Consider the following 24,199-nt stretch of genomic DNA (forward strand, 5'->3'; position numbering starts at 1 on the left):
TCATACACCGCAGCCTGGTGCAAGTAAAAGGTCAGAGGGGGCAATGGCTGGGTTTAAAGGCAGCGTGCAGTAGACAAGGCAAAAGTGCCTCCCTGCAGCAGACTCCTCTGGACGAGGCTGCTAGTGGGCACTGCTACTTTGCAAGGGTCACAGCTTAGTGCAAACAAGATGCTGGGCCTGTGCAGAGCCCACCAGGGGAGTACTTTGGCCTTGCCTGCATTATCTTTAAATCAGACCTAAGTTGGATGGGGGTGGGGAGCTGGTGTCGTGCAGGCCAAACAGAGTTGCCTGCAAGCAGCTTAACTGGCAAGAGAGGCATCCAGTTCCCAGAATGAGATCCAAATGGGAGCAGGCCGGTTCTCCGTGTAACCTGGCTGCTGGGGAGTGTTTCCTCCCTCGAAGAGTGCCAGCAGGGAAGTGCCCTGACAAGGCAACAATGGCAAGAAAGAGCATCACACAAGCAGCAGAGAACAGCTGGCCTTTCTGAATTCAAGACATATACGGGGGGGGGGGGGGGGGGGAGGAAGGGAAGACGGAGAAAACTTTTCACATTATCACAGATCTACCCCTTCAGCCATACCACTGTGGCAGGCAACAGCAGAATTAATGCAATGTTAACTGCACCTTCCATAAGCTATTGATTAAGGGGTGGGGGGGGGGGGGGACCCAAACAACCCCAATCCCAACATAAAGTCAGAAGTCCCCGGATCCATAAAAAGAATTAAATGGCTGGAAAGGGAAGGTGCCCCAGAAAAGAGGAACTGAACAGCCCTGGGTGAGGGGGGTGGGTGAAGCTCTCCTACCTGGGGCAGAAGTCACATGCAAAGCTTCTTCCCCCGACAAGGTTGCTGTAAAGATAACTAGTTGGCCAAGTCTGTGCTCGCACAGGGCCCTGAAACCAATGTTTACAGAAAAGTATATTCAAACCAGGTGTTAAATTAAAAACAGAACAATAAGGAAGAGGAGGACCGGGTGAGGGGGAGGGATCTAAGAAATAGTTACTTTCATGAAACCAGGGGTGGGGGGAGGGAAGGGGTGGGGAAATGATTAAGCTTATTCAAACCATACGGAGCAGAGATGCAACCCCACATTGGTCTCTGCAGTCCAACGTTTGCGTCAGAAAATAAGTCCACTCTGGCACCCTTTGCCAAAACACGCTCCTGCTCAGTCCAGTCCAGAGAACAGTGTGGTTAAAAAAAGACAGAGGTAGATTTCAGAGTCACGTTTAAAAAGCAGATCAGCCGTCTAGGCCTGGACTCAAAGTCCGAGTCAGCCGCCCCTCCCAGGCGGGCCTTTTGCCTTGCCCTGCCAGCACTCGGAAAGCAGAGGAAGACTTGCTACATTATTGGTGATTTCCCAGCACACGGCTGTTGTGCTACGTCAGACGGGTGGTGGACAACCCTTGCGCGGCTGAGGAGCTACTTCCGCAGATAGCGCTGCGCCAGGATGGCTGCGTCGAGGGGGTTCATGGGCTGGGCATCGTGGCCCAGGCGGCGCACTGGTGGGATATTTCCAAACTGCCGCTTTTGGAGGAAGCTCTTGGCCTCATGGAACGTGTTCTTCTCCTCAGCCAGCATCAGCTGCTGCCTCATGTAGTTCTCAAACTCGTACTGAGAGCACTCTTCGGTCACCTTAGCCTGAGGACAAGACAGACCTGTCAGATCACCCAACCGCAAGGGCACCCTTGCCCTGCATTTACTAATGAGCTCTTGCCCCCAAGCAAGGGCCTGCCACACTGCTCATGAAACGAGGAATTTGCTTAGTGTTCCATCCATCCATCCATCCCCTCAAAATTCCAGCTTTCAGAAGAGAGCCATGTTTAACCCTTATGGAAAGACACTTTATAAAATAGACGCAATTCTTCCACAAGGCTCTCTGCTTCAGCACCAAGGTGAAGGGACTGTCACCTAAAACATATGAGTTGGCTACTATCTGTGAGATTGAGAGATGGGAAAGTCTTTTGTTTTTTGTTGTCAAGTCACCACTGACTTATGAGGCTTGTGAGGCCTTAAAGGCAAGAGACATTGAGGCAGTTTGCCACTGCCTGCCTCTGCATTGTAACTCTGGTATCCCTTGGCAGTTTCCCATCCAAATACTGACCGGGGCCAACCTTGCTTAGCTGCTGAGATTTGACAAGATTGAGTGAGCCTGGCCTATCCAGATCTGGACTTGGGAAAATCTGCCAATCCCCCCCACCCCCAAAAATATTTTTTTCTCTTTAGAACTAAGCAGTGTTTTAAGATGACCTTTATCCTATGTCAGGGGTGGCCAAACTTTATCCTATGTCAGGGGTGGCTCTTTCATACATATTGTGCGGCTCTCAAAGCTCACACTGCCCTGTCGGCTGGCTTGGAGAATGCATTTAAAGTTGCTTTATTTCCATCTCTCCCTCCCCATCTATCTTCCTATCTTCCTTCCTTCCTCCCTCCCTCCCTCCCTCTTGGGGTTCTCAAACATCTGACACTTATTCTATGTGGCTCTTACGTTAAGCAAATTTGACCACCTCTGTCTTAAGTTGTTGCAGCAACAAGATAAATTTAGGTTTGATTGGAAAGTAAGTACTGCATATATTTCAGGCTTCTGCATTTTTTTTCCTTCTAAAAATTGTTTTTCCCGTGGCTTCAAAATCTCTGGATTTTTTTGTTTTACTATCAAGCACAGTCCATTCACAAACTAATCAAGGGGAAGGACTCTGGGCTTGAGAGGGAGGAAGCTGGGGGAGGGGGGAGGATGGAGGAGTGGATGGAAGCAGGAGAGAATGAGATGGAAGGACTGAGCAGGAGGGGTCATGTGAAGCTGGAGAAAAGAGGAGATGGACAAAGCTGAACTTCATCTGCCAAAAATAAGCAGGCAACTGATTGTTTTAAATCTGGTTTTATATTGTATTTTTTATTGTTGTTAAATACCGAGCCCTGTGAACTCAGGGAAGGGTGGTATACAAATTGAAATTTAAATAAATGAGCTGTAGGTCTCTAGGAAGGATTCTACACTTTAAGATCACAAATGGCCTCAGAGTCTGCATTAAAGCTACAATACACTGAAGCCCACTGGCTCTTTAAAACTTCAGACCAATACCTGAATTTGTTTTAATATGAGCTTTCAGGCATCACAGATCAATTCCTCAGGAATGAAAGGAAATCAGACTGAGATTCCTTCTTTTGGAGCAGGTTATGAGGTGGGAGGAGGCAGGGGGCTAATTCTGTCAGGAGTCAAATGCAGATTTACTATGTAGAAAAAGGGGGTAGGTGACTTGAAAGACTCATGGCAGAATTAATTTCCTAGTTTAACTCCCCCCATAACCAGCCCCATAAGAAGGAACCTCTGTTTGATTTCTCATATATACTAAGCAGAGACTCATGAAAACTCATATTTAAATAAATGCTAGCCTTTTAAGTCACCACTGGACTTCTGTTTTGTTTTGCTACAACGGACTACTAACGGCTTCCCCTTTGCAATTACAGCTGCCATTGCAATTTAAATTGGTGTCCAGCCTGCAGAGCTTCATGCACAGGATGCTGGACTTCCTTTTCCACAAATCCCAGCCCCTTCCCTTGCAGATCCTTTTCCAGCCAACACTTAGCTATGAACTCCACTCTGCAGTGAGACGCTAACGGCAAAAGTCTGCAAGATCAGCTCCCCCCTGTGCCCATTTCTATCCTGGAAGCAAAAGACTTAAAAGCAGGCCTGTTGGCCACGGGGCTCAGGAAGCCAGTCTTGAAAGCAGGGCCCTGTGAAGGTCAACAGTCAAAGAAATGGCCAAGGATGGGCTAGTCTTGCTCCTCCACCCGCTCCGGGTTCAGCCGAAGGTAAAAGTCAGCAGCTGCTAAAATGAGGTCAGCAAGTAAAATCCAGAGAGGTTCAGACCTTGCTTTGCCCGAGGGCATGGAAGACGAGTTGCGTGTGGAGAGACACTTCCAGCACCCACCGACTATGCTGAGCCTTACCTCATGGGCGCTTTCTGGATTTGCCACCTGGTCATCGATGTCCGGCACCACCTGCAAAGGCCCGCTCAGCAAAGACATGGACTGCCTGCAAGGCAACAAAGCTTGTGAACCAGAGGCACATGAAGCTCTTGCCCACTTGTCCCAGAGCTGCCTCCGAGTGCATCTGCTTTTTAGATCAAAAAGGTCAAATAAACTACTCTCCCTTGCATCCAGTTCCCCCTTCTTTGCTCCAATCTGCTCTTTAACATAACCTTACGCTGTATCACTTGACTTACCACGAGGCAATGATGGAACTGAGGGAATCGAGCACCTCGGATGCCGTCAGGCGCTGCTGAGGATCCAAGACCAGGAGCTTCCGGATCAAGCAGACAGTGTTTTCCGACACCCGCCCATCTCTGTTGAAGAAAAAGTTTAAGTCGGGGAGGAAGGGATGTTGCGGCCAGCAAAGCCACTGAGGCCTCTGAATCTAGAGGTGACTCTCTGCTTACACCGGTTCAGGAAGAGGCCTCAGTTCCCAGCATTAACCCACTGCAGTGCACAAAAGACTTGGGTTGCTCTCACTCACTCTGGGATGGTGTATTCGGCAGCCTTGATCTTGCGGAAGAGCTCCTGAGGGATACTGTCGTAGAAGGGAAACTGCCCGTACAGCATGGTGAAAAGGACTACGCCCAGGGCCCACATGTCACTGGGCTTCCCACGATAGGGCCGACCTGTGGAAAAACAGAAGTCACCTCTGCAAATTAGTAGGGCTTGCAGAACTGTTACTCTTCTGCCTGTTTGCTACTCAGTTTCACATGCCCTTGGCAACAGCTGGAAGAATGTCTCCCCTTAAAAAAAAGGAGCGTGAAAGAAGCAAAGAGGCAGGGAGGGAAAGAGAAGGAAGATCTTTGCTGGTTGCACAGCTTCTCTGCTGAGGACTGTTCATCCCCTTCCAGGTACCTTATAAACCTGGGGTGTGGCCAGGGGCATGAGCCAAAAAGAATCTTGGCCTTTGGCTTTCATCCCATGGCTTGTAACCTGTGTTTTTGGACAAGTCAGTCAACAGGTCTAGGAGGTGTTCAAGCTGCATGTTTTGTTTGCCAGTGTTCACTCATTTTATTTTACAAAATATCCCCTCACCCTGTTGTACACTGTTTGGGGTCCTTTGGAAATAAAAGCAGGGTACAAATATTTAAATATGTTGAAGCTCACCTAGCCCTGCAGGTGACCACCAAGACATACCCTATTCCAGCTGCACAAAGAAAGAAGGAAAACCCCTGCCCTGCCTCCCATACTGGCCAGGGGGCAATTAAGGGGCACTCCTTAAGCAGAATGAAGTGGAATTAAGACTACTGTTCACCTGGGGGCACTGTTGCAAGCTAGCTAACTGGGACCCCCATCTTTTCAAAACTACAGAACATCTTGTTGAGGAATCTGAAAGGCTGGGGGAACCTGGGACTGCCAGAGTCCAAGGCAGGAGGAAGGGAAGGAGCTCCCGACTTTAAAGGGATGCCAAGAGGAGGAAGATGCCCACAAGTGAGCAAGGTCCTAAACGTCAATTGGTATCTCGAAAATGTAACAGAACAGCAGGGTCTGCTGAGGCTACAAGTGAAACAGAAGAGAAGCCCAGGAGAAAAAAAAAATAGGGCTGCCCCACCAAAGAAGGTACACGGCCTACCACTGAGAACATCAGGACTAATATAGGCTGGGCTCCCACGCTGGTCCTTCAGGAGATCGTCCTCGCTCACTAAGTGCTTGCCGAGGCAGAAGTTTGTGATGGTGATTCGGTGGGTCCTGAAGAGGATGAAGAGCAAGTTAATTGAGGGGGAAAAGGAAGAGACCCCCAGGCCCCCTCCCTCCATGGCAAAGGAAAGGTGATAAAAGGTTGGGAGGCAGCTGAGGAAAGCTGGAGGGGGGGTGAGCAGCAGAGTGCCAAGTTTGCCAATGACACAGTTATTTAGGATGGTGAAAATTAAACTGGATTGTGAAGAGCTACATGAGCATCTCTTCAAATTGGGCGAGTGGGACACAATGTGGCAAATGAAGTTCATCTGCGATAAATCTGAAGTGAGGCACACAGGAGCAAAAAGAACCCTCTCGAAATATAGGGAGATGGAGCCTGAACTTTCTGGAACCGAGAGAAAGAGAGACCTTCAGATTGTAGCAGATAACCTGATGAAAGGTCAGCTCAGTGTGCTGCAGCCATGAAAAAGGCAAGCTCCATGCTGGAGACAGTAATTTGGGACTGAAAATAAAACTGCCAATTATTACAGTGCCCCTCTATAGATCTATGGTGTTGCCTCATTTGGAATACTGCATGCACTTCTGGTCACCAAATCTCAAAAAAGTACAAGGAAGAGCTGGAAAAGAGTACAGAAGAGGGCAATCAGGGGGACTAAGGGATTGGAACGCCTTTCCTTGGAGAAAAGGCTACAGACTGGGACTTTTTAGTTTTGAAATAAAGACAACTTCGGGGGCACATGACATAGGTTTATAAAATTATCCATGGGGCAAAGAGGACAGAGAACTTTTTCTCCCTCTCCCCAAGGACAAGAACTCGGAGGTATCCAATAAAGCTGGAGGGCAGTGGATTCAGGATACACAAAAGGAAGTACTTCTTTACTTAATGAGTGATTAAAATGAGGAATTCACTACCAGAGAATGCACCGATGGCCATGAGTACAGATGGCTGTCAAAGGTGAATAGAAAAAATCAAGGCAGATAAAGCTATCAGCACCAAGCTTCTCAGTAGATAGGTGACTGGCACACCATCTCTCTCTTCCACTGCCTTAGGTGGTTCCTGTAAGTTTCCCCCCTAAAATCCTCCACCAGGCTTTTCCCATGCAAAAACAGCAGTGCTAAAACCTAGGCACAGACCAAAAGGTGACAGCTTTTGAATGCAAAACTTTGACACAGCAGCCAGAAGCAGAGAACTCACCTGTATGAGCTCAAATCAATGTAAGAATACGGCATGGTTACTTCCTTCTCAACCTGGAAACATCCCAGGGCAAAGAAACAGAATTCCAAAATGAGCTCACCTTTTGTTCAGCACCATGTTGCCCAGCTTCAAGTCTCTGTGCACAATGTTCTTCTGGAAAGGCAAGAGAACACCGAACTATTAGAGCAATAAGGCTTCTTCTCAGGTGCTGCATGGCAATGTTCTGCTGATGCCCCAAATCTTTCTTCCCAAGTTACATGCTACAGGAAATCGAATGAAATGAGATGCCTCTCCTGTCTCACTAATTTGGCACAACTAGATTGTGCCAGTTTGTGTCCCAAGAACCACCCAGCTACTGCAGAGGCATTTAACTATTGGGTTGCTGCCCACTACCGAGCCAGGCAGCTTTCTCTGGGGTTCAGCATCCCCTTCTGTACCTGTCTAGGACCACAGTGGAACTTTGTACACTCCCAACCTGGATGTCACCTCCCTGCCATGCTGATAGTTGTCCCCCGCCAACGCAGAGACAAGCACCTTATGCAAGGCTTCCACCACCCGCACAACGTCATAGAAGATGACCACTGTCTCCCGCTCACTGAGACGTTTCTCCTTGATGACATAGTGCTGGAGGTTGATGAGGTCGGCCGTCTTGTCACTAAAGTCATGAGCGCAGAGGCAGTCCAGTACCAGACAGATACGCTTCTTCATCTTGCGAACCATCCGGTTGGATTCCAGGTCTTCCACCAGCTCGCAGGCTCGGTCCTGCAAAATCCCAGGGAGGTAGACAATGATTTAGGGAGGTGGGACAGTGTTTCTACTGACTGTTGACTGACCACTTTAGCTTGGTGCTTGTCTGGCTACCCTGGACCAGTACCCTGGCCCTGCCATCAAGTCTGATAAATCATAGCATGTTCAACCCTTTTAGCTATGGAACAAACAGAACTTTGTGAACAGTCTGTGTTCTGGAGGTGGTCTCTCCAACAGCATCTGCGGCTGGAGAAGACTTCTTGAAGACAAGATCAAAAATGAGAGCAAACGTGAGTAGAATTTCTCTCACCCACCATGTCTGGGACTTTCCAAGTGTCAAGAGTGACTGCTTGACAGAAGAGCTGCCCAAATTTTGCTTGGTCCAGCCCTTGGACAATTATAATCATGCGGGTACAGATTACACACAATCATGGGTACAGGGTGCTGGCCTCGTTGCAAGTAACAATTAAAGATATGGGAACTACTGTGATTGTTAGCAAAGCTGTAAAAGATAGATGGTGTGGACTGTGTCCTCTAAAGAACAGGGAGCTGTTTTAAAGACCTACCACAGCCTGGCTCCATACACAGCCATCACCGTAAGATATACCTGCATACAGAATTTGAGCGGACGTTCCTGCGAAGTTCCCCTTAAACTGCCCACTAAGGCTTCCCTTACCTGGAAAAGGCCATGGTGGTGGACTACCCCATCTTGGTTGTGCAGGAGGGAGAGAAGCGAGTACTCCGTATGGAGCAGCATCTTGCCTTGACGTTCCTCCTGGGTTTCTGTGCCTTTGTCGTTCCTGTCCTCCAAGGTGAGAATCTTTTGGAAAGGGGCAAAGAAAAAAAATAAGTGCAGTCCTTCCCAAGGGAACCACAAGCTCAAAGAGCAAGCCTGATGCCTGGAGATTTCCAGCAGGACACAAAATATTCCAGTGCCCAGGAGGTATCTTTATGTGAAAACCAGTTTGTTTCTGGGGTGGGATCCAACAGCTTAATTTATTTATTTATTCAATTTATATCCCGCCCTCCCCACTGAGGCGGGCTCAGGGCGGCAGGGCACCTAGCCTGTATGCATAAAGACCCCCACCATGTCCTTTTCAAAGAGGCCAGCCACACAGTCTCAAAGCTACTGAAAGTCACTCAGAGGCAGAAGGTCCTTCAAGGCAGATGTGGTATACTGGTATTTCAGGGGTAGATTTTGGCATCCCCAATGTATTTGTGTTTTCTTGGGATACTCAGGATCAATGTTCCCTCTAGGCTGCAGAGTCTTGTGAGCAAAAATTCTACTTAGTGAGCTACTGGCATTAGAGTTGTGAGCTACTGGCATTAAAATTGTGAGCTACTACCTAAATGAGTGTGCTCTGGGGTAATCTTTCCTGAGCTAAGACATATGTGTGAGCTGGAGGTTAAAAATCTGTGAGCTAGCTCACACTAACTCAGCATAGAGGGAATACTGCTCAGGATATACTGAGGAATTACCAGGCAGATCCAAAAACAACGTGGGGGGGGGGCAGATTGCTCCTAGCTCAGCTTGGGGTTGGCTTCTCATGCAGCCCCATTTAAACCAGGCTGCAGATGAAGGATTTGATGTGCCACCAGGAACAGATTGCTCCATGCAGGCTGGGCTATGTGTGAACCCAGCCAGGATCTTCTGTGCCACGCAGGGCACAGCACAACAGCTCCTGGGCTCACTTCTCCTACAGCCCAGTTTAAACCACACAGCAGGAGAAGCAAGCCCAGCCAGGATCTCTTGTGCCTTATGGAGCAGCACATTGCTTCTGCAGCCTGGATTACTCCAGACTGCAAGAGAAGTGAACCCAGCCAGGATCTCTTATGCTGCATGGAACCATGTGCTCCATGTGGCACAGCAGCTCCTGAAGCTTGCTTCTCTTGCAGCCCAGTTTAACCTGGACTGCAAGAGAAATAAGCCCAGCCAGGATCTCCTGTGCCCATGACTTGAGTTTGATCCCGGTGGAAGCTGGGTTCAGGTAGCTGGCTCCAGGTTAGCCTTCCATCCTTCCGAGGTTGGTAAAATGAGTACCCAGCTTGTTGGGGGGAAAGTGTATACGAATGGGGAAGGCAATGGCAAACCACCCCGTAAAAAGTCTGCCATGAAAATGTCGTGATACGACGTAACCCTAGAGTCGGAAATGAGTGGTGCTTGCACAGGGAACTACCTTTACTTTTTTTTTAGTGTATACATATTTTGCTGGAACTGTTGTATGTATTTGTGATTTTAAACTGATATTTTTATTGTCGTTTTATATCAGTCTCTGCCCAGAACATACCAAGCCATGTTTCAGCAGAATAATAAACCTAACTAAAACAAAGTGACCTTGGAGAGTAGGTGTTGGGAAGCCAACAGGGCCACTGCCAGCCAGAGGAGATTACAGCAGAGGTCTGGTGGAACAGCTGGACTGATGGCAGAAGATTCACTGGTGCCAACAGAGCACATCTGTCAAAGGAAGGGAATGAATGGGGAAGGCGCCTCCCATCAGGGATGCTGAGAACTCCAGGGGAAGGCAGTGAGACCTTGGCAGGGTCACACAGAACTCAGTCCCTGCCTTCAGCCACCCCAACCCTCCCCCACTTCTCCATACTTTCTGCTTCTTTGAGAAACAAGACAGAGCCTCTGACTACAGCCGCTTCCCAGCTCCAAGCAGCTCCTCTGCAGAGCAGAGTATTCACAGCCCCATGTTCTGCTCACCTTGAGCTGGTAAAAGTCATCCGTCCCATCTTTTCTTGCCAAACACTGGACGATGCTAGGCACTGGGGAGTTGCCCAAGCGAGGCCCTAGCAACACAAAAGCAGAATTGCTTTGTTGAGGACTGAATGGGCTGCAACTGCTGTAACAGTGTGGGCGTTACGGGAGTCTGAAAGCTGTTACAGTCTTTGGTCATCTACTCTGATCTCCTGTAGTTCCCCCTTTTGCCTGCCCAGCAGCGATGATGTGTCTTTCTGTAATCATGGGGAGTTCAACCACTGGTCAGGTAAAGTGTTCTCTCCCTGCCTCCCTACCTTGCACTACAGTCCAGAGACACTGAAGCAATGGACACCTACACCAGAACATGGCAGGAGTACCGCACACAGTATGAAGCTGCTTCTTTCTGGTGGCTGCCAGCAAACTCCGGTCCCAACCACCACACTCCCTTGGGATGACAACAATGACATTGGATCTGGTGACCGAGACTAGGGATGAGCTGCAGGCGCAGAGAGCCAAACGCAACAATGCAAAGGGAGTGGGAAAAGCAGGGGTTTCAGCCATCAATCAAGGAAGATGGTCTTACAGCCAGGACTGGGAGTTTGCTGCAGTTCAGTTGGAAGCACTGAAGGTAAAACTGTGCCCTGCAGAGCAGAAGCAGAATAACTTATGCAATGTGAAACCAGGCAAATATAATTCACCTGCAAAAAATACAATTCACCTGCAGAATTCTACTTTTGGGGTAGGGAACACATAAAGTGGGGTATATACAGGGACTTTTGCATCATTTACTGCTTTAATTGTACTCATGAATTCATTGTATTTTTGTTCCTAGCACTAATGTTTTTAGTAAGTATTACAGAAGCTGAGAGTAGGAAGGGTGTAATTCCCCCCCAAAGCCCCTCCCCCCCATACAAACCAGCAATTCCTGGCTGCACTACGTCACGGCTCAGACTCCCTTTTGCTCACCAAGAATGAAAGGCCCAGCCCGCTTGGCATTGTTGCTGGAAATCCCGGTGCAGAGAGCCTTGGCAGATGTTTCCCCACCTCCTCTGTCAGACGCCCGCCGCTTCATCCTGAGCTCTGAGAACAGACACACTGCATGAGGGAGCTGCTAGCCATGACAGGACACCCCCCTCCCTCTTGTCAGCTTAAGTGATGCTGGGCCCTTCCTGTCCTTCATTAATGGCTGTGCAGGGGCACAGACCTCCCATCTTTCCAGGAAGGGCCATCCAGATGTGCTCAAGCCATGCCGGCATCGAAAGGTTTGCCTTGTTTTGAATTAAGAGGTGAGCTTCAGTCTGTCTGTCTTGCACCTCTCCCCTTCAAGACTGTTTTTTTTTGGGGGGGGGCGGGCATTCTTCTTTCCCTGCCTCCCTCCAAGATGATACCTCAGGGAAAGTGGAAGAAAGGAAAACATCCTTGAGGGACAAGCTAGGCCCCATGGGGGCTGATTTTCAAATGCCAGGCAGCAAGCTGAGAGTGCCTAAGGATGTGTCCTATGCATGGACAGAACCAAACCACCTGCTCTCTCTCCACCTGCCATAAGATGATGAACAATCAGACCTCCATTATGTCTCAGTGCGCCTTTATTCACAGAGCACCATGTCTGTCAAGCACCTATGGTGACAGGGCGTAATCCACACCAGAATAACCCTTGAGAGCCAGCATGGTGTAGTGGTTAACAGCAATAGACTCTAATCTGGAGACCCATGGTTGATTCCCCACTCCTCCTCCACATGAAGCCTGCTGGGTGACCCGGGGCCAGTCACAGTTCTCTCAGAACTCTCTCAGCCCCACCTACATCACAAGGTTCCTGTTGTAGGGAGAGGAAGGAAAGGCAATTGTAAGCTGCTTTGAGACTCCTTAAGGCAGAGAAAACTGGGGTATAAAAACCTATTCTTCTTCTGTCACTGGTATTTTTATGTACTAGTACACCTCCACTAGCAAAACTGTCTCTCCAGTGTGGCATAGTTGTTAGAATGCTGGACTTGGATCTAGAAGACCCAGGTTTGAATCCCCAATCTGCCATGGAAGCCTGCTGAGTGATGGTAGGAATGGCCAGTCATGCAGTCAGCCTAACCTACATCACAAGGTTTTTTTAAGGATAAAATGGAGGAGAGAATGAAGGAAGCCACTTTGTGTCCTCATTAAGGAGAAAAATAATGTATAAATGAAATAAATAAATAAATGGCCCAAGAACCAAGTCACATGCCAATGGCAAGTTCTGTCATTGCCCCCTGCTTCTCCTCACACATGAGTCCCTGTATGTCCACAGAAGACTTTCAGCTGCACATAGTCTGGCAAGGAAAAGATAGCCACAGGTGGGGTGATGGCAGTGGAAACATGAGTGCTCACTGTCCCATTATGTTGCTCACACTGACAGGGCAGTTCTCCAACAACAGAGCAACACAAAGGCGTCAGGCGTGAACTGTCCCCAGAACAGGAAGAATCCAACACATCAACAGTGCTGCAGGGACTTGCCTAGGACATCTGAGGAGGAGAAAAGGCAGGGAAAGAACATTCTACAGCAGTCGGTTCAGGATGAGGAGTTAGTCATCATTGGGACTCCGAAGTCTCCTTGCTGCTGTCAGGAAGGAACAGGACTGGAGAGGAGAGAGCCACAGGGAGGGAGCTTGGCAAGACCTCTCAAATACAATATTGTTTATCACAAGGGCCACCCTTTCTCCCTGTGCTCATCATTTCCTGTGCATTAACCACAGTAGAATGTCCTCTCCCAGCCTAGGCCAGGCCTCTGCCACTCCACCAGCCAGGCAGGGCTCTACTTCAATGGCAACCATTGCTGTCATTCGCAGAGATGCAAGATATCTGAACAACTTTTTCCCAAGAAGAAAAACAGGAAATTTGGGGAAAACGTGTTGTTCAGTTGCACAGTCAATTCTGACTCTTTGCAACCCCCCAGACCAAGTCACGCCAGGCCCTCCTGTCTTCCAGCATCCTCCGAAGTCTGCTCATACATATATACATGTGTGTGTGTTTTATACACATACATACACACAACCCTAAACTTCTTTAACAATTTAGCATAAAACACACCATTTTTAACTTAGCAAATGAAAGTGTACTACTTGGCATACTTGTGGAATTTGAAAGTATAAATTCTTACATTTTCTGTAAGAAAAACTGCATGTAGACCTAATATCTGAGGAACAGTTACAAACTGCTGCACCCAATGCTACCACAGTGCATGCTCCCTTAAATTTTTACCATCTAAGGAGAAGGAAAAATAAAAGTTGAAGGGAGCAAACAAATTCTGTAGCAAACAAAATAAAAATGTATTTGCACAGAAACCGGATTTGAGGATTGCTCTTAAGGATTTCATGCTACAGATTTCCAAAGAGAATCAAAATCCCAGGTTTCGTCACTGACCTGTCGTTGAGCTTCACCAACCCAACATAAAACAGCTGCACTGAGAACACATTCGGCACCTTACACATGTACTGCAGCAGTACATCGGTCATGCTGCAGCAGCTGCTCAAAACGGACGTTTTAAAGAGACAGGAACTCTATAATAGCAATTGCTCATCTGTTCAGGCCTCTTGTGAATGCAACTGCCTGCCCAAGACTGAAGCACCAGGCAGAACATAACATGGCGAAACAGGAGAAGTTCCCACGCCACTGCCACATGCACAACTGATGAATCACTCTTGCTCGGAGACTCCTGGCGGGCACAATTTGTCATCAAACTTGAAACGTCAGCTGTTGCGCTGCTGCTGCAGCAGGGAGGAGCAGAGATGCCCAAGTGAAAAGGGGCCAAGGGAATCCCCCAGAAGAAATTCACAAAGGCTCCCGCAGAGAAATCCCGCCCAGAGTCTTCTTGAGCTTCTGGACTAGAACACTGACTGAGAATAACTGGCCAACAGCAGAGTTTTAACCAAATGATGGGAGCTACTGACATCTGTCTCAGCTTTAAGACCACCATCTTAATGGCAGGTACAACCAGACAGTTGTAGCTGGGAAGAGAAATGGTCAGGGGACCTGCAGAACAGAATTCTACAGCATTGGGACTGGAGAATCCTTCCCCTTCTACTCATGTTTATACATCACCCCCTCTCCTCCCCCCGCCCCCAGTATTTTACTCTGGTAATCCTACAAAGAATGTTAGGCCTGTTATTCTCTCTCAACCACTACCCCACGCTGTCTCTTTAGCTGCCTGTGAACTGATGGATCTCTGTGGTTTGTTTTGTTTCCCAAGAATTTTTTTTTGTCATGGCCTGAAGTTGAAGCAACTTCAGCATTGCCTAGTGTTCTAACAGTCACAACGACTAAACTGAAGCTATTGTACTTTGGTCACATCATAAGAAGACAAGACTCGCTGTAAAAGCCACGATGCCAGAAAAAGCTGAAGGCAGCAGGAAAAGAGGAAGACCCATCATGGGGAGGATTGACTCAATAAAGAAAGCCACGATCTTCAGTTTTAGAGACCAGAGCAAGGCTGTTAACAGAACACTTTGGAGGTCACCAATTCACAGGGTCACCCTAAGTTAGAAGCAACTTGACAGCACATCACACATATACACAAGAGTGGTCAGTGGACAGTCCATGGGGTGGAAATAACCAACCACTAGATCCACCAGCCAGGAGAATTTTGCCTTATTATGGACAAAAAGGGCATTGAAATGAATACCAAAAAATCCACACAAACTCATTTTCATTTGCTTTTCTGACATCATTCTGCACTCAGCAAGAAATATTATGTCCGCCTGCCACTCAAAAGCGGCCACCAGGAAGCACATCCAGAAGACGACTGTACAGACGTCATTGCAGGGCTAGGATGCACAATGCCACCACCATTCTAATTTAATGATTTCCAAACAAAAGTTTGAACTACGATTGAACTACATAAACAACAATTTATTTTCCCCTAATTAAATATTTTAGTTCCAAGTATTTAATACTACTGGGAACATAAAGAGGGGACATTGTATACCTTTTGTTCATCAAATGTAAATCAAAATAAACATGCTAAGGAAGCATGCAGATCTTGCTGTACTGAGGATGCTGGAAAATTTTCTCATTCAAATATTTCAGGAAAGCTGTATCATTGATGTGAAGTTGGGACAGCAACATCCTGCAGTTTCTTAGATGCAGAATAAATTACACAAGCCAAGCAAACAGACATACATATGCCTCACTGACCAAATATTCAGGTTGCAAAATTTAAGTTCTCTGTGTAGCAACCTTTGGTGCACAAAACATACACCCCATATATCATGAATAAGTTGCTGGGACAGAGGCCTGACTATGAACCAGATGTTCTGAGCTTTGACCCTTTGCTCTGAACTCCACCATTTCCACAAAGTAAATACAAAATATCTGTTTCATTATACTGTGCACAGTTCACTGACCAGCTAGCAAAGCTCGTTACTGAAGCACAGCCCACACATCAGCCTCCCCCACAACTCCCATTCAGTCTGCAAAAACTGTGGCACCCTGTGGAAAAGAAACCTTTTATGCAAGCTTTATGCAACAAAATCTGTAAGCAAAGACATCCCCAAAATTCCATGCAACAAAATCTGTGAGCAAGGAACCCCAAAGATTGCACCCCCACAGGCAACCCATTCAGAATCTCAACCAACTTGCAAAACTCTCTAGGGAAACAACACAGCCTTTAAAACATGGCAACAACTGGGAAATTTAAAACAGAGGCTTTGGTTTAAAGGAAACTGATACAACCCAAGTGTCAAGTATTCCTACCAAAACTGCACCCAGAAATTGGGAGAGAGAAACTGTAACCTTGTATAACCCAGAAATACCAACAAGTCTTTGGGAGGAAAACCTGCTGGACAGCCTTTCCATTCCAAGGCCACTGACGAAACCAAAGCAGAGCAGAAGTTGCTCTAAGGCAGTGACACAATCTGGCACAGGGATGACACACGGATGACTGCAGGCACTGAGAGAACAATGAAATGAAACTGAACATCCAGGCACAGCTAGAGGAGGCTGTTCTGCAACTCCTGTTGGAGCCTGATAGGAGGATTCAAGGATCTCCCAATAGGTAAGCCAAGCCAAAACTACCCACACTGGATGGCAGTAGGCTTTCAAAGCAGAGGCCAGCCTTCCACCCCAGCCTTCAGAAGATGCCAGGGAATGCCTGGGCTGGGACCTTTCACATGCATGCTGGATCAGAGGATCAACATCTCTTCTGCAACAACAAAATGGACAGACTGGTGAGAAAGGGGACAGAGCTCCCTTCCAATTCTGGACCCTGTAAAGGGAGCTCTCCCCTGATGTGGCTGCAGGATAGGTGCATGGTATCTAACCTATGGATTCTTTTTCAGCTGTGAAAAAGGGGACTGAACAGCTAATTCGCAAGGCCACCTCTGACAGGGCCAGCCACACGGCAGCCTTCTCCATCTATCTATGAATATAAACCAGACAGGCCTGAAGCAGGCAGTGGAGCAGAAGTAAAAGCAGCACAAGACACTGGTTGGGGATGATTGCAGGAAGGGGGGGGGAAATGGTTTGTACTGGGGAAAATCCTACATATCTAGACCATTATTACAGACTTTTTAAGGCAAACTGCAGTTTTCCTGCACATCCATAAAAGGAGGTCCAAGGCAAGTAGTAAAGGGAGGTTTGTGAAATTCAAAAATGCATCCCAAGGTGGTCACATTTAACTCCAGAAAAGTCCATGCAAAAAGGCCACCTCCTTTCAGTACACAAGCGAGGCAGGTTGGAGCAGTCTGCAGATTTTGGAGTGATAACTATCACAAGACAGGACCTTGTACATTTGAGTGCAGTGATGAAATCTACTGCTGTTAAGAGTCATCAGCTGGGTAAACTGCAGAATGCCTGGGTCAGTCATCTCTGAAGGAGAACACCCTTATTTTTCTAAGTGAGTCACCAGCACCGCCACACATGTACTAGCTCACGCCACTCCTCCCATTCTCTGTCTTCTGCATTTACAGTCTCCATGGGAGAAAGAACTCCAGATAGCTGAAATATATTCCAAGGCATCAGAATCACCTCTTGGCTTTGCAGCTGCAGCACACCTCCACTGAGCACACAAGTAAACTGAATGTAACTGTATTTTTCTTTGTCATGGCTTCCTCTTCTTAAAAAAAAAATCCTGGAAACTGCAGTTTGGTTAAGATGCTGAGGTTTTGTTTGAGATTTTCTGATACAGTGCATAGAACTACAATTCCCAGGGAGGTGGGGGGACAGAAAGACAAACTGAGACCATTATACTAAGTCAGTTTGCAGAATGGAAGCTGTTAAAAGGCTTCAAAATGCTGTGGGCAAAGGGCAGGAAATAAAACCTTTTTCTTGTCACAAGAAAGCTTACGTTTTGCACACTATTGCTCTGGAAAGTTCATTGTGCTGCACTATTATTGGCAGGGAGAAATAAAAAAGGGATACAGAAATATCAATTCTGGGAGCAATTAGAATGACTTACTAGCCCTGCCTGGTCAATCCAGCTTGTATTTTAATCAGAACTCATTTATATCAACAGGTTAAGCTGATAGTTCTGTGATGATCTGACAGAGAAGAGAACCCCGCCTCCCAAGGAAACCAATTTTATCAACAACAGCAACAGAGGTTTATGCTTGTGGCCATGTTAGCTGAACAGCCAAGCAAACTTAAGTGAAGCTACTCCTTAAATATATTTAAATTCATCCTAGATGATGTGCAAGGTCAAGAGCTCCCCCACCCCACCCCAAGGATGTCACTAACTTAGGAGGCCATTTGTTGGATGGGCTTATTTTAGAGCCCCTAGAAATATGCAAGCTATGTAGGTTTGGCAAGTTTGGCTTGGAAGGAGCCAAAAGGTTCACCTCTCATACCAAATGTGGGCAAGAGAATGGTGTGTGGGGGGGAGAACAGGGCAGCTACAGCATTACAGAACAGAGTCTGCCTAACAATACCAAATAGCAGCTCTCTATCTATAATAATAATAATAATATTAATTTTTTATTTCTATCCCGCCCTCCCCGCCGAAGCAGGCCCAGGGCGGCTCACAGCATAAAACACACATTACAACAGTTGCAATTATAAAACACGGTTAAAACAATTACAAAATATTAAAATTCACATAATAATATGGCGTTATAACAGATTTCAATAAATTTCAGCAGTAAAAACATTTCAAGAGTAAAAGCATTTCTAGCAGCATATCTAGTTTTGTCACAGTTTTCCACTAATTTTCGCTAGTTGAAGGCCATCCTGAAAAGGTGGGTCTTACAGGCCCTACGGAATCCCTCTAAACATCGTATGGCCCTCACCTCCTCAGGAAGTTGGTTCCACAGTAGTGGAGCAGTAATAGAGAAGGCCCGATCCTGGGTGGCTTTCAGTCTGGCCTCCCTTGGCCCAGGGATATTCAGCTGGTTTTTCCCAGATGACCTCAGTGCCCTCTGGGGCTCATATGGGGAGAGACGGTCCCTTAGGTAGGTAGGTCCCCGGCCATGTCTATACCCTGCAAAAACCCAAAGGCTTTGTTTTCAGCAGCTCCCTAACATGATCCGACTGGAAGCAAGAATCCCTGTTCTGATTGCCGACTCAATCAAGTCTGAATTTTCACTTCAGTCTTCCCCACCCCTGCTACTTACATCCAAAGAGCAGATCCTCTCTCACACAGAATAATGTCCAAGCACAGGCTGTCCATTGTTTTTGTGCTATCCCAGTCTTAAACTCATATAGGAGGAATCAACACCAACAATACACATGTACTCTGTATTTAAAACCCACCCTCTAACTTTTTTTTTAAAAAAGGACCAACTCTTTGGACTGAAGCAGGTTGTTCTAGAGCACCTATAGAAGGCTACCTGCCAATGTCAAGTGACCCCCCCCCACACACACCAGGTATAGTCAGTTGCAGGGGCCCAGAATGTGGTCTGAAAGCACTTCTTTGCCTCTGAATTTAAGCAGGCCACATGCATATCCAGTTCAGGTGCCTGGTGAAAATGCCACTTGCACTGTACATGTACTTTTCTAGATGTTTAGTTATGCAACTGCTAATCCCACAGCAAGCACCCACAGCCTGATGACAACATCTGCCCTTGGTCAGGTGCCTGATTTGAAAGAGCCCTTGTTGCTCTCAGGGCCTTCTCAGTACCACTTGGCTAATGGGTTCAAACACCAGCAAGGAGGGCTAAGAGCAGCACACTCAACACTCTTCTGCATTTCTGTGCTGCCCACTCTTTGGAATATGCTTGTAGTTTACTGTGCCACATTACCTGCTGTCCATGCAGTCTGTCTCAAGTTTAATCCCCAGTAATATCTTCACTTAAAAAGCATTCAGAAAAGCTAAGAAAGACATAAGATCTTGGAGAGTTGCTATCAGCTTCAGTAGACAGGATAAGGCTTGATGTACCAGCTACTGGCTAAAGTGATTATTCAGGAGAGACATATATCAATTCTGGAAAAGCCTTTTGGATACCTCCTACACAGAACACTCGCTCTCGGGCCTTTTCGGCCGCAGCCCCATATCTCTGGAACCAACTTCCAGAGGAGGTGCGGGCCCTGCGGAACCTTGATCAGTTCCGCAGGGCCTGCAAGACCACCCTTTTTAAATTAGCTTATGAATAACTGAATTATACTGATAACGAAGAAAATCCGCCATCAGCATCAACTAGAAGAGCGTCAAGGATAGCGTTATAATATGTTTTAGTTAATTGTTTTAATCAGGTTTTTAAGGTCAATTAATGTTTAATGTTTCTAATGTAACTGTTTTATTGTTGGTGCACCATTGGTCACCGTATTGTTAGCCGCCCTGAGCCTGCTTCGGCAGGGGAGGGCGGGGTACAAATAAAATGTATTATTATTATTATTATCTCCACATCTATATAAAATCACACTACTACTTCGATTCTACCACACATTCCAGAAATCCTGCCTTCCTACCTGCACAGATACTACCACAGAAAGAGTGGTTCTGGGTTGCTCACCACCCGAACTAAAAGATTAAAAAAAACAGGGATGGATTAATAAAAAGCCACCCCTTATTTTCTCTCCCACTATTTTTTTAGCACCCTCCACCCCTGATTTGATGGTATGACTTTAGCCAAACAGCTTCTCCTTGGCAGTACAACTGCGATAAGTCAGGCCCAGGGAATCCAGAGCGATGTTCTCCTTTTGTGGGCCCCACACAGTCCTCAGGAAAATCTGATGCGTCCTTCATGTTTCTTCATTTCTTAAACTTTGGTTTTGAGATAGACCACTATCCCAGATAATAAGGGTAGATGCCACCACTGATGACTGAGTGGGGGGAGTGAAACTGCCTTTTCCTCTATCCTTTCCTTGTCTAAATGGCATGTTGCACCCTTCCAGCAGGTGGTCCTAGCTTTTGGTGGGGGAGTGGAGAGGAGTGAGAGTTTTTCTGGATTGGAATAGTAGAGATAATTGGCTGATCTAGATTCCAGACACCTTTTTCATTCAGTCTTCATCTTTCTTCTCCTTACTACAACCCTCATCCCACATGGCTTTTATGCATGTCGGTCCCCGATCCCCAGGATAGTCTTTGATGCGGGCGAAGTCATAGGTGACACTTCCCCTCTTCAGCAACAGAAATGCTGGTTTGATCCATCCCTTTTAGTATTTTTCTGTTCTAGTACAGTGTCTTTGAGCCTTGACTTCTCATGTCTATGGGATTTGCAGTGACTTCTATGACACTGCTCTACTGAAATGCTGACAGGAAGCTCAGTGTGAGTCTGATTTATGAGCATTATAAATGCATCTGGCTTGCAGTTATTCTGCTTGAAGTGTTTAATTAGTCATTCAGGTAGATACAGAGCTGCCACCAAAGAGCTAAAACCCTAGCTTTTAGAGGTGATGAACCTGGCTGTCTATATCACCTTGTGTATGAATGAGAAACAGGAGAATATGCAAACGATCCACTGAGGCTAGAATATAATCTGCAGCTGTAGGCACAAAAACCTGCAGAGCTGAAAAACACCTCAAGTTCCTTGGTACCAGTAATAAATTGTGCACACAACTTACCTCCTGAATTTTTCCCAACCCCATTTTTAAATAGTACTTTCACCTACATGCTTTTGCATCTGTCTCATAAAAGTGAATAGCTCTCATTGTCTTCTGCACAGAAACTGAAGGACTATTTGGGCCCTGTTGCTGCGTATGCATGACAGAGGATACATTTCCTGCCTCAACATTCTTCATAACTGCAAGCCAATAAACCCCTTCCCAAAGAGGTCACTGGAGCCACAGAAAGTGGAGATACAGAAAGTGATAATCGTCACAATAGTTTATGACAATTATGATATTGGATTTATATCCCACCCTATACTCTGAATCTCAGAGCAGTCACAATCTCCTTTACCTCCCCCCCCCCCACAACCCTGTGAGGTAGGTGGGGCTGAGAGAGCTCTTACAGCAGCTGCCCTTTCAAGGACAACTCTGCAAGAGCTACAGCTGACCCAAGGCCATTCCAGCAGCTGCAAGTGGAGGAGTGGGAAATCAAACCTGGTTCTCCCAGATAAGAGTCCATGCACTTAACCACTACACCAAACTGGCTCTCTTATCTCCAGCTACAAAAACGCTAATATAGCACAGCTCCTGAGAGACCAAGTTACAACTCAGGAAGCCCCATCCCTTCACTGAAATTCCAGCTCAGGTAGGCCTAATGTTCTCCCACAGACTCTATTCCCACATCAGTAACAACTGTACTAGAAAACCTCCCAGCGCTGCAATGAGAATCACCAAGGTAGTTCTTGTAAAGTACTGGCTAAAGTGAAGTCATTATTCAGGAGAGACATATATCTTATAAAACACTTGACATACACAGAACACCTGGGATTTCTGCAGCCTATATAAGAATAGTAGTAAAAAAAGACAGCTAAGGGTGAGCATGATAAGGGCTTATAAAATTAAGCAAGTTGTAGAGAAAGTGGAGAGAAGAAACTCTCCCCCCCCCATCTCTAATAGCAGAACTTGAGGGCAGAACAAAGATGACAGGCGATGGTTCAGACACCAGTAGGCATAGATGGTTCAGACACCGGTAGGCACCAGTGTTAATGGCTTCAAGAGAGTAAGGCATATTCATGGAAGAGAAGTCCATCACTACTGTAGGCAGGTAGCCTCTATGCCCTGTTTGCTGGTGTTGCAGGGCAGCTGCCAGGCCACTCCATGAGACAGATGGACTAGGGGTCTGAACCAGCAGGGTTCTCTCTCCTCTGTTCTGAAAGCATCACCCTCCTCATTTGATAGGTCTCAGCTGAGAATGCTTGCCCAAAGCACTGCGGTCATGGCAGGGGGGGTGGGGGAGGACCAGGCTCAGGCCGCTCCCTCCAGGTCAAGTCAACTCTGTTGCTAGATCTATAGAAACATAATGAGAAAGGAGGCAAGCAGGTCAATGCCCCCTCCCCCAGCCTGGCTGTGCCCAGCATCTCAGAGGAGCATCACACACTACCCTTCTCTCCAGCCAAAGGCACCCCCAGTTCCAGCCTTTTAATCCGGCCAGGCCTTCCCCCCCCCCCACATGCTTCACACAGAGCCAGATTAACAATTAAGCCCAGTAGGCACTAGCCCAGGCCTGTAGCTACAGTGGGGCCCCAGGGGGGCCAGGCCCCACCAATCAAATCGCTATGTAACCTTTCTGGTTCCACCAATCAGTCCCCCATTGCTTGCTGTCACTCTGTTCAAGAGGCCTTAGCCCTTTTCTTCCTCCTCACCCCCCTTACCATCCAGCCTGATAAAAAGTGCAGGGGAAGATGATAGCTTGCGCATAATTTTGTGATAATAAAGAGGATAATGTGGCATTTGGGTTTTTTAGAAGCGTGACACTGAGAGCCTGGCCCCTTAAACAAAAAATCCTCCCTGTGGGCTGACCAAATTTAAAATCCTGGCTACAGCCTTGCAATAGCCTTTGGGCCCTCGTGCCTTTAGGGGCTCTGGGCCGGCTTTCTCCCACAGTTTCCCCCTTGCTTGCAGCCTTCCCAGCCTGCATGCACAGCCAGCAACTGAGCCGCTCTTTGCCCAACTTGCCTGGTGCAGCTACTGCTGGCCTTGTCACCAAGTTTGCCTTTCTCTGCCTCTCCCTGCAGCTTTGTCAAAGGGGCTTTTAAGAAGGGGGTTGCAGCAGGGGCCATGGGCAGTGAGGCGAGCGCTCAGACTCTGAGAAAATTTGCAAGGCCCCCCCCCCCCGATTTCAATTGCCTCCACAGGCACGCCCCCACTCGCCGCAGCCAGGCCCGGGGTCCTCCAGCCCCCGACTAGCGCAGCCAAACCCAAGCAGGCGAGAGACGAGCGGAGAAGGGCTGACAGCTCCAGCGGGGGAGGCCGCGTCCGACGGTCTCCTCGGAAACAAAGAGGAAGCGACGCCGACAACGCGGGGGGGGGGGGGAGTGCAGGCTCAAACAGGTCGGAGAAACGGATCCGTTGCGGCGGCAGCAGGCGCACGGCGGCGCCTTGTGTGGACGGGGCCGTCCCCCATGCAAAGCCCCGCACGGGTTCGTGGAAGGTTCTTCGGCAATGGGGGCGGGGGAGAGAAAAGAAAGACCCCCCCCCGCTTCCTCCTCCTCCCCCCGGAGTCTCCGCATCGGCCGCCCCGCCCCTCAGGAGCTGCAGCGGAGCTCTCCGCTCCGCCTCAGTCCTCCGCCTCTCCTCACCCATCGCCGCCGCCTCCGGGCCCGGCCCCGCCGGCCACCGTCCGCCTTGGCTTGTCCCAGCCAACTCGGGCTTTCCGACTCCGCCACCTGACAACGGACATGACGCAAGGTCGCGTCACTGCTTATGGTCACGCCCCCTCCCCGCCCTCCCGGGTCCGAGAGCCCGGAACTATCGCCCACCATTTTGTTTCCGGAAACGGCGTCCCAGGACAAAAGACGGAGCTTGCTTCTGATTGGCTAAAAGACTGAGAGAGCCCTCGGAGAAGGTGACGGCATTAGCGAATATAATAGGATTCTCCCGCCTCCG

The 24,199-nt window shown here is 47.8% G+C and overlaps 2 protein-coding genes across 3 annotated transcripts in view; both read right to left on the bottom strand.

Moving 5' to 3' along the window:
• The window catches only part of EVA1B (eva-1 homolog B), a 38,878-nt gene extending 37,873 nt beyond the window's left edge, over window positions 1–1,005 (bottom strand). The window contains exon 1 of one of the 2 annotated variants that reach the window (XM_060258607.1): window positions 804–1,005. The gene's annotated coding sequence lies outside the window, so the exon portion shown is untranslated. The remainder of the gene's footprint in view (window positions 1–803) is intronic. The other variant, XM_060258604.1, reaches the window with a different exon arrangement.
• A 21-nt stretch (window positions 1,006–1,026) lies between these two features.
• Window positions 1,027–24,038, bottom strand: STK40 (serine/threonine kinase 40). The gene is made up of 11 exons (XM_060258602.1): window positions 23,893–24,038; window positions 11,279–11,392; window positions 10,316–10,401; window positions 8,285–8,428; window positions 7,396–7,623; window positions 6,962–7,014; window positions 5,602–5,717; window positions 4,510–4,654; window positions 4,220–4,339; window positions 3,945–4,029; window positions 1,027–1,637 (listed from the first exon to the last, which is right to left on the bottom strand). Exons 1-11 carry the CDS (start codon window positions 23,894–23,896, stop codon window positions 1,419–1,421), a joined length of 1,314 nt encoding a protein of 437 aa, XP_060114585.1. The 5' UTR covers window positions 23,897–24,038; the 3' UTR covers window positions 1,027–1,418.
• Window positions 24,039–24,199: the final 161 nt, after the last annotated feature.

Source organism: Heteronotia binoei, chromosome 17, assembly GCF_032191835.1.
Source record: "Heteronotia binoei isolate CCM8104 ecotype False Entrance Well chromosome 17, APGP_CSIRO_Hbin_v1, whole genome shotgun sequence".
Classification (NCBI taxonomy): Eukaryota; Metazoa; Chordata; class Lepidosauria; order Squamata; family Gekkonidae; genus Heteronotia; species Heteronotia binoei.

Coding starts and splice junctions, on each gene's coding strand:
- STK40 (XM_060258602.1), bottom strand. Junction 10,402..11,278: donor GGCTGGGCCTTTCATTCTTG/GTGAGCAAAAGG, acceptor TTGTGTTGCTAG/GGCCTCGCTTGGGCAACTCC. Junction 1,638..3,944: donor ATCCAGAAAGCGCCCATGAG/GTAAGGCTCAGC, acceptor TCTTGTCCTCAG/GCTAAGGTGACCGAAGAGTG.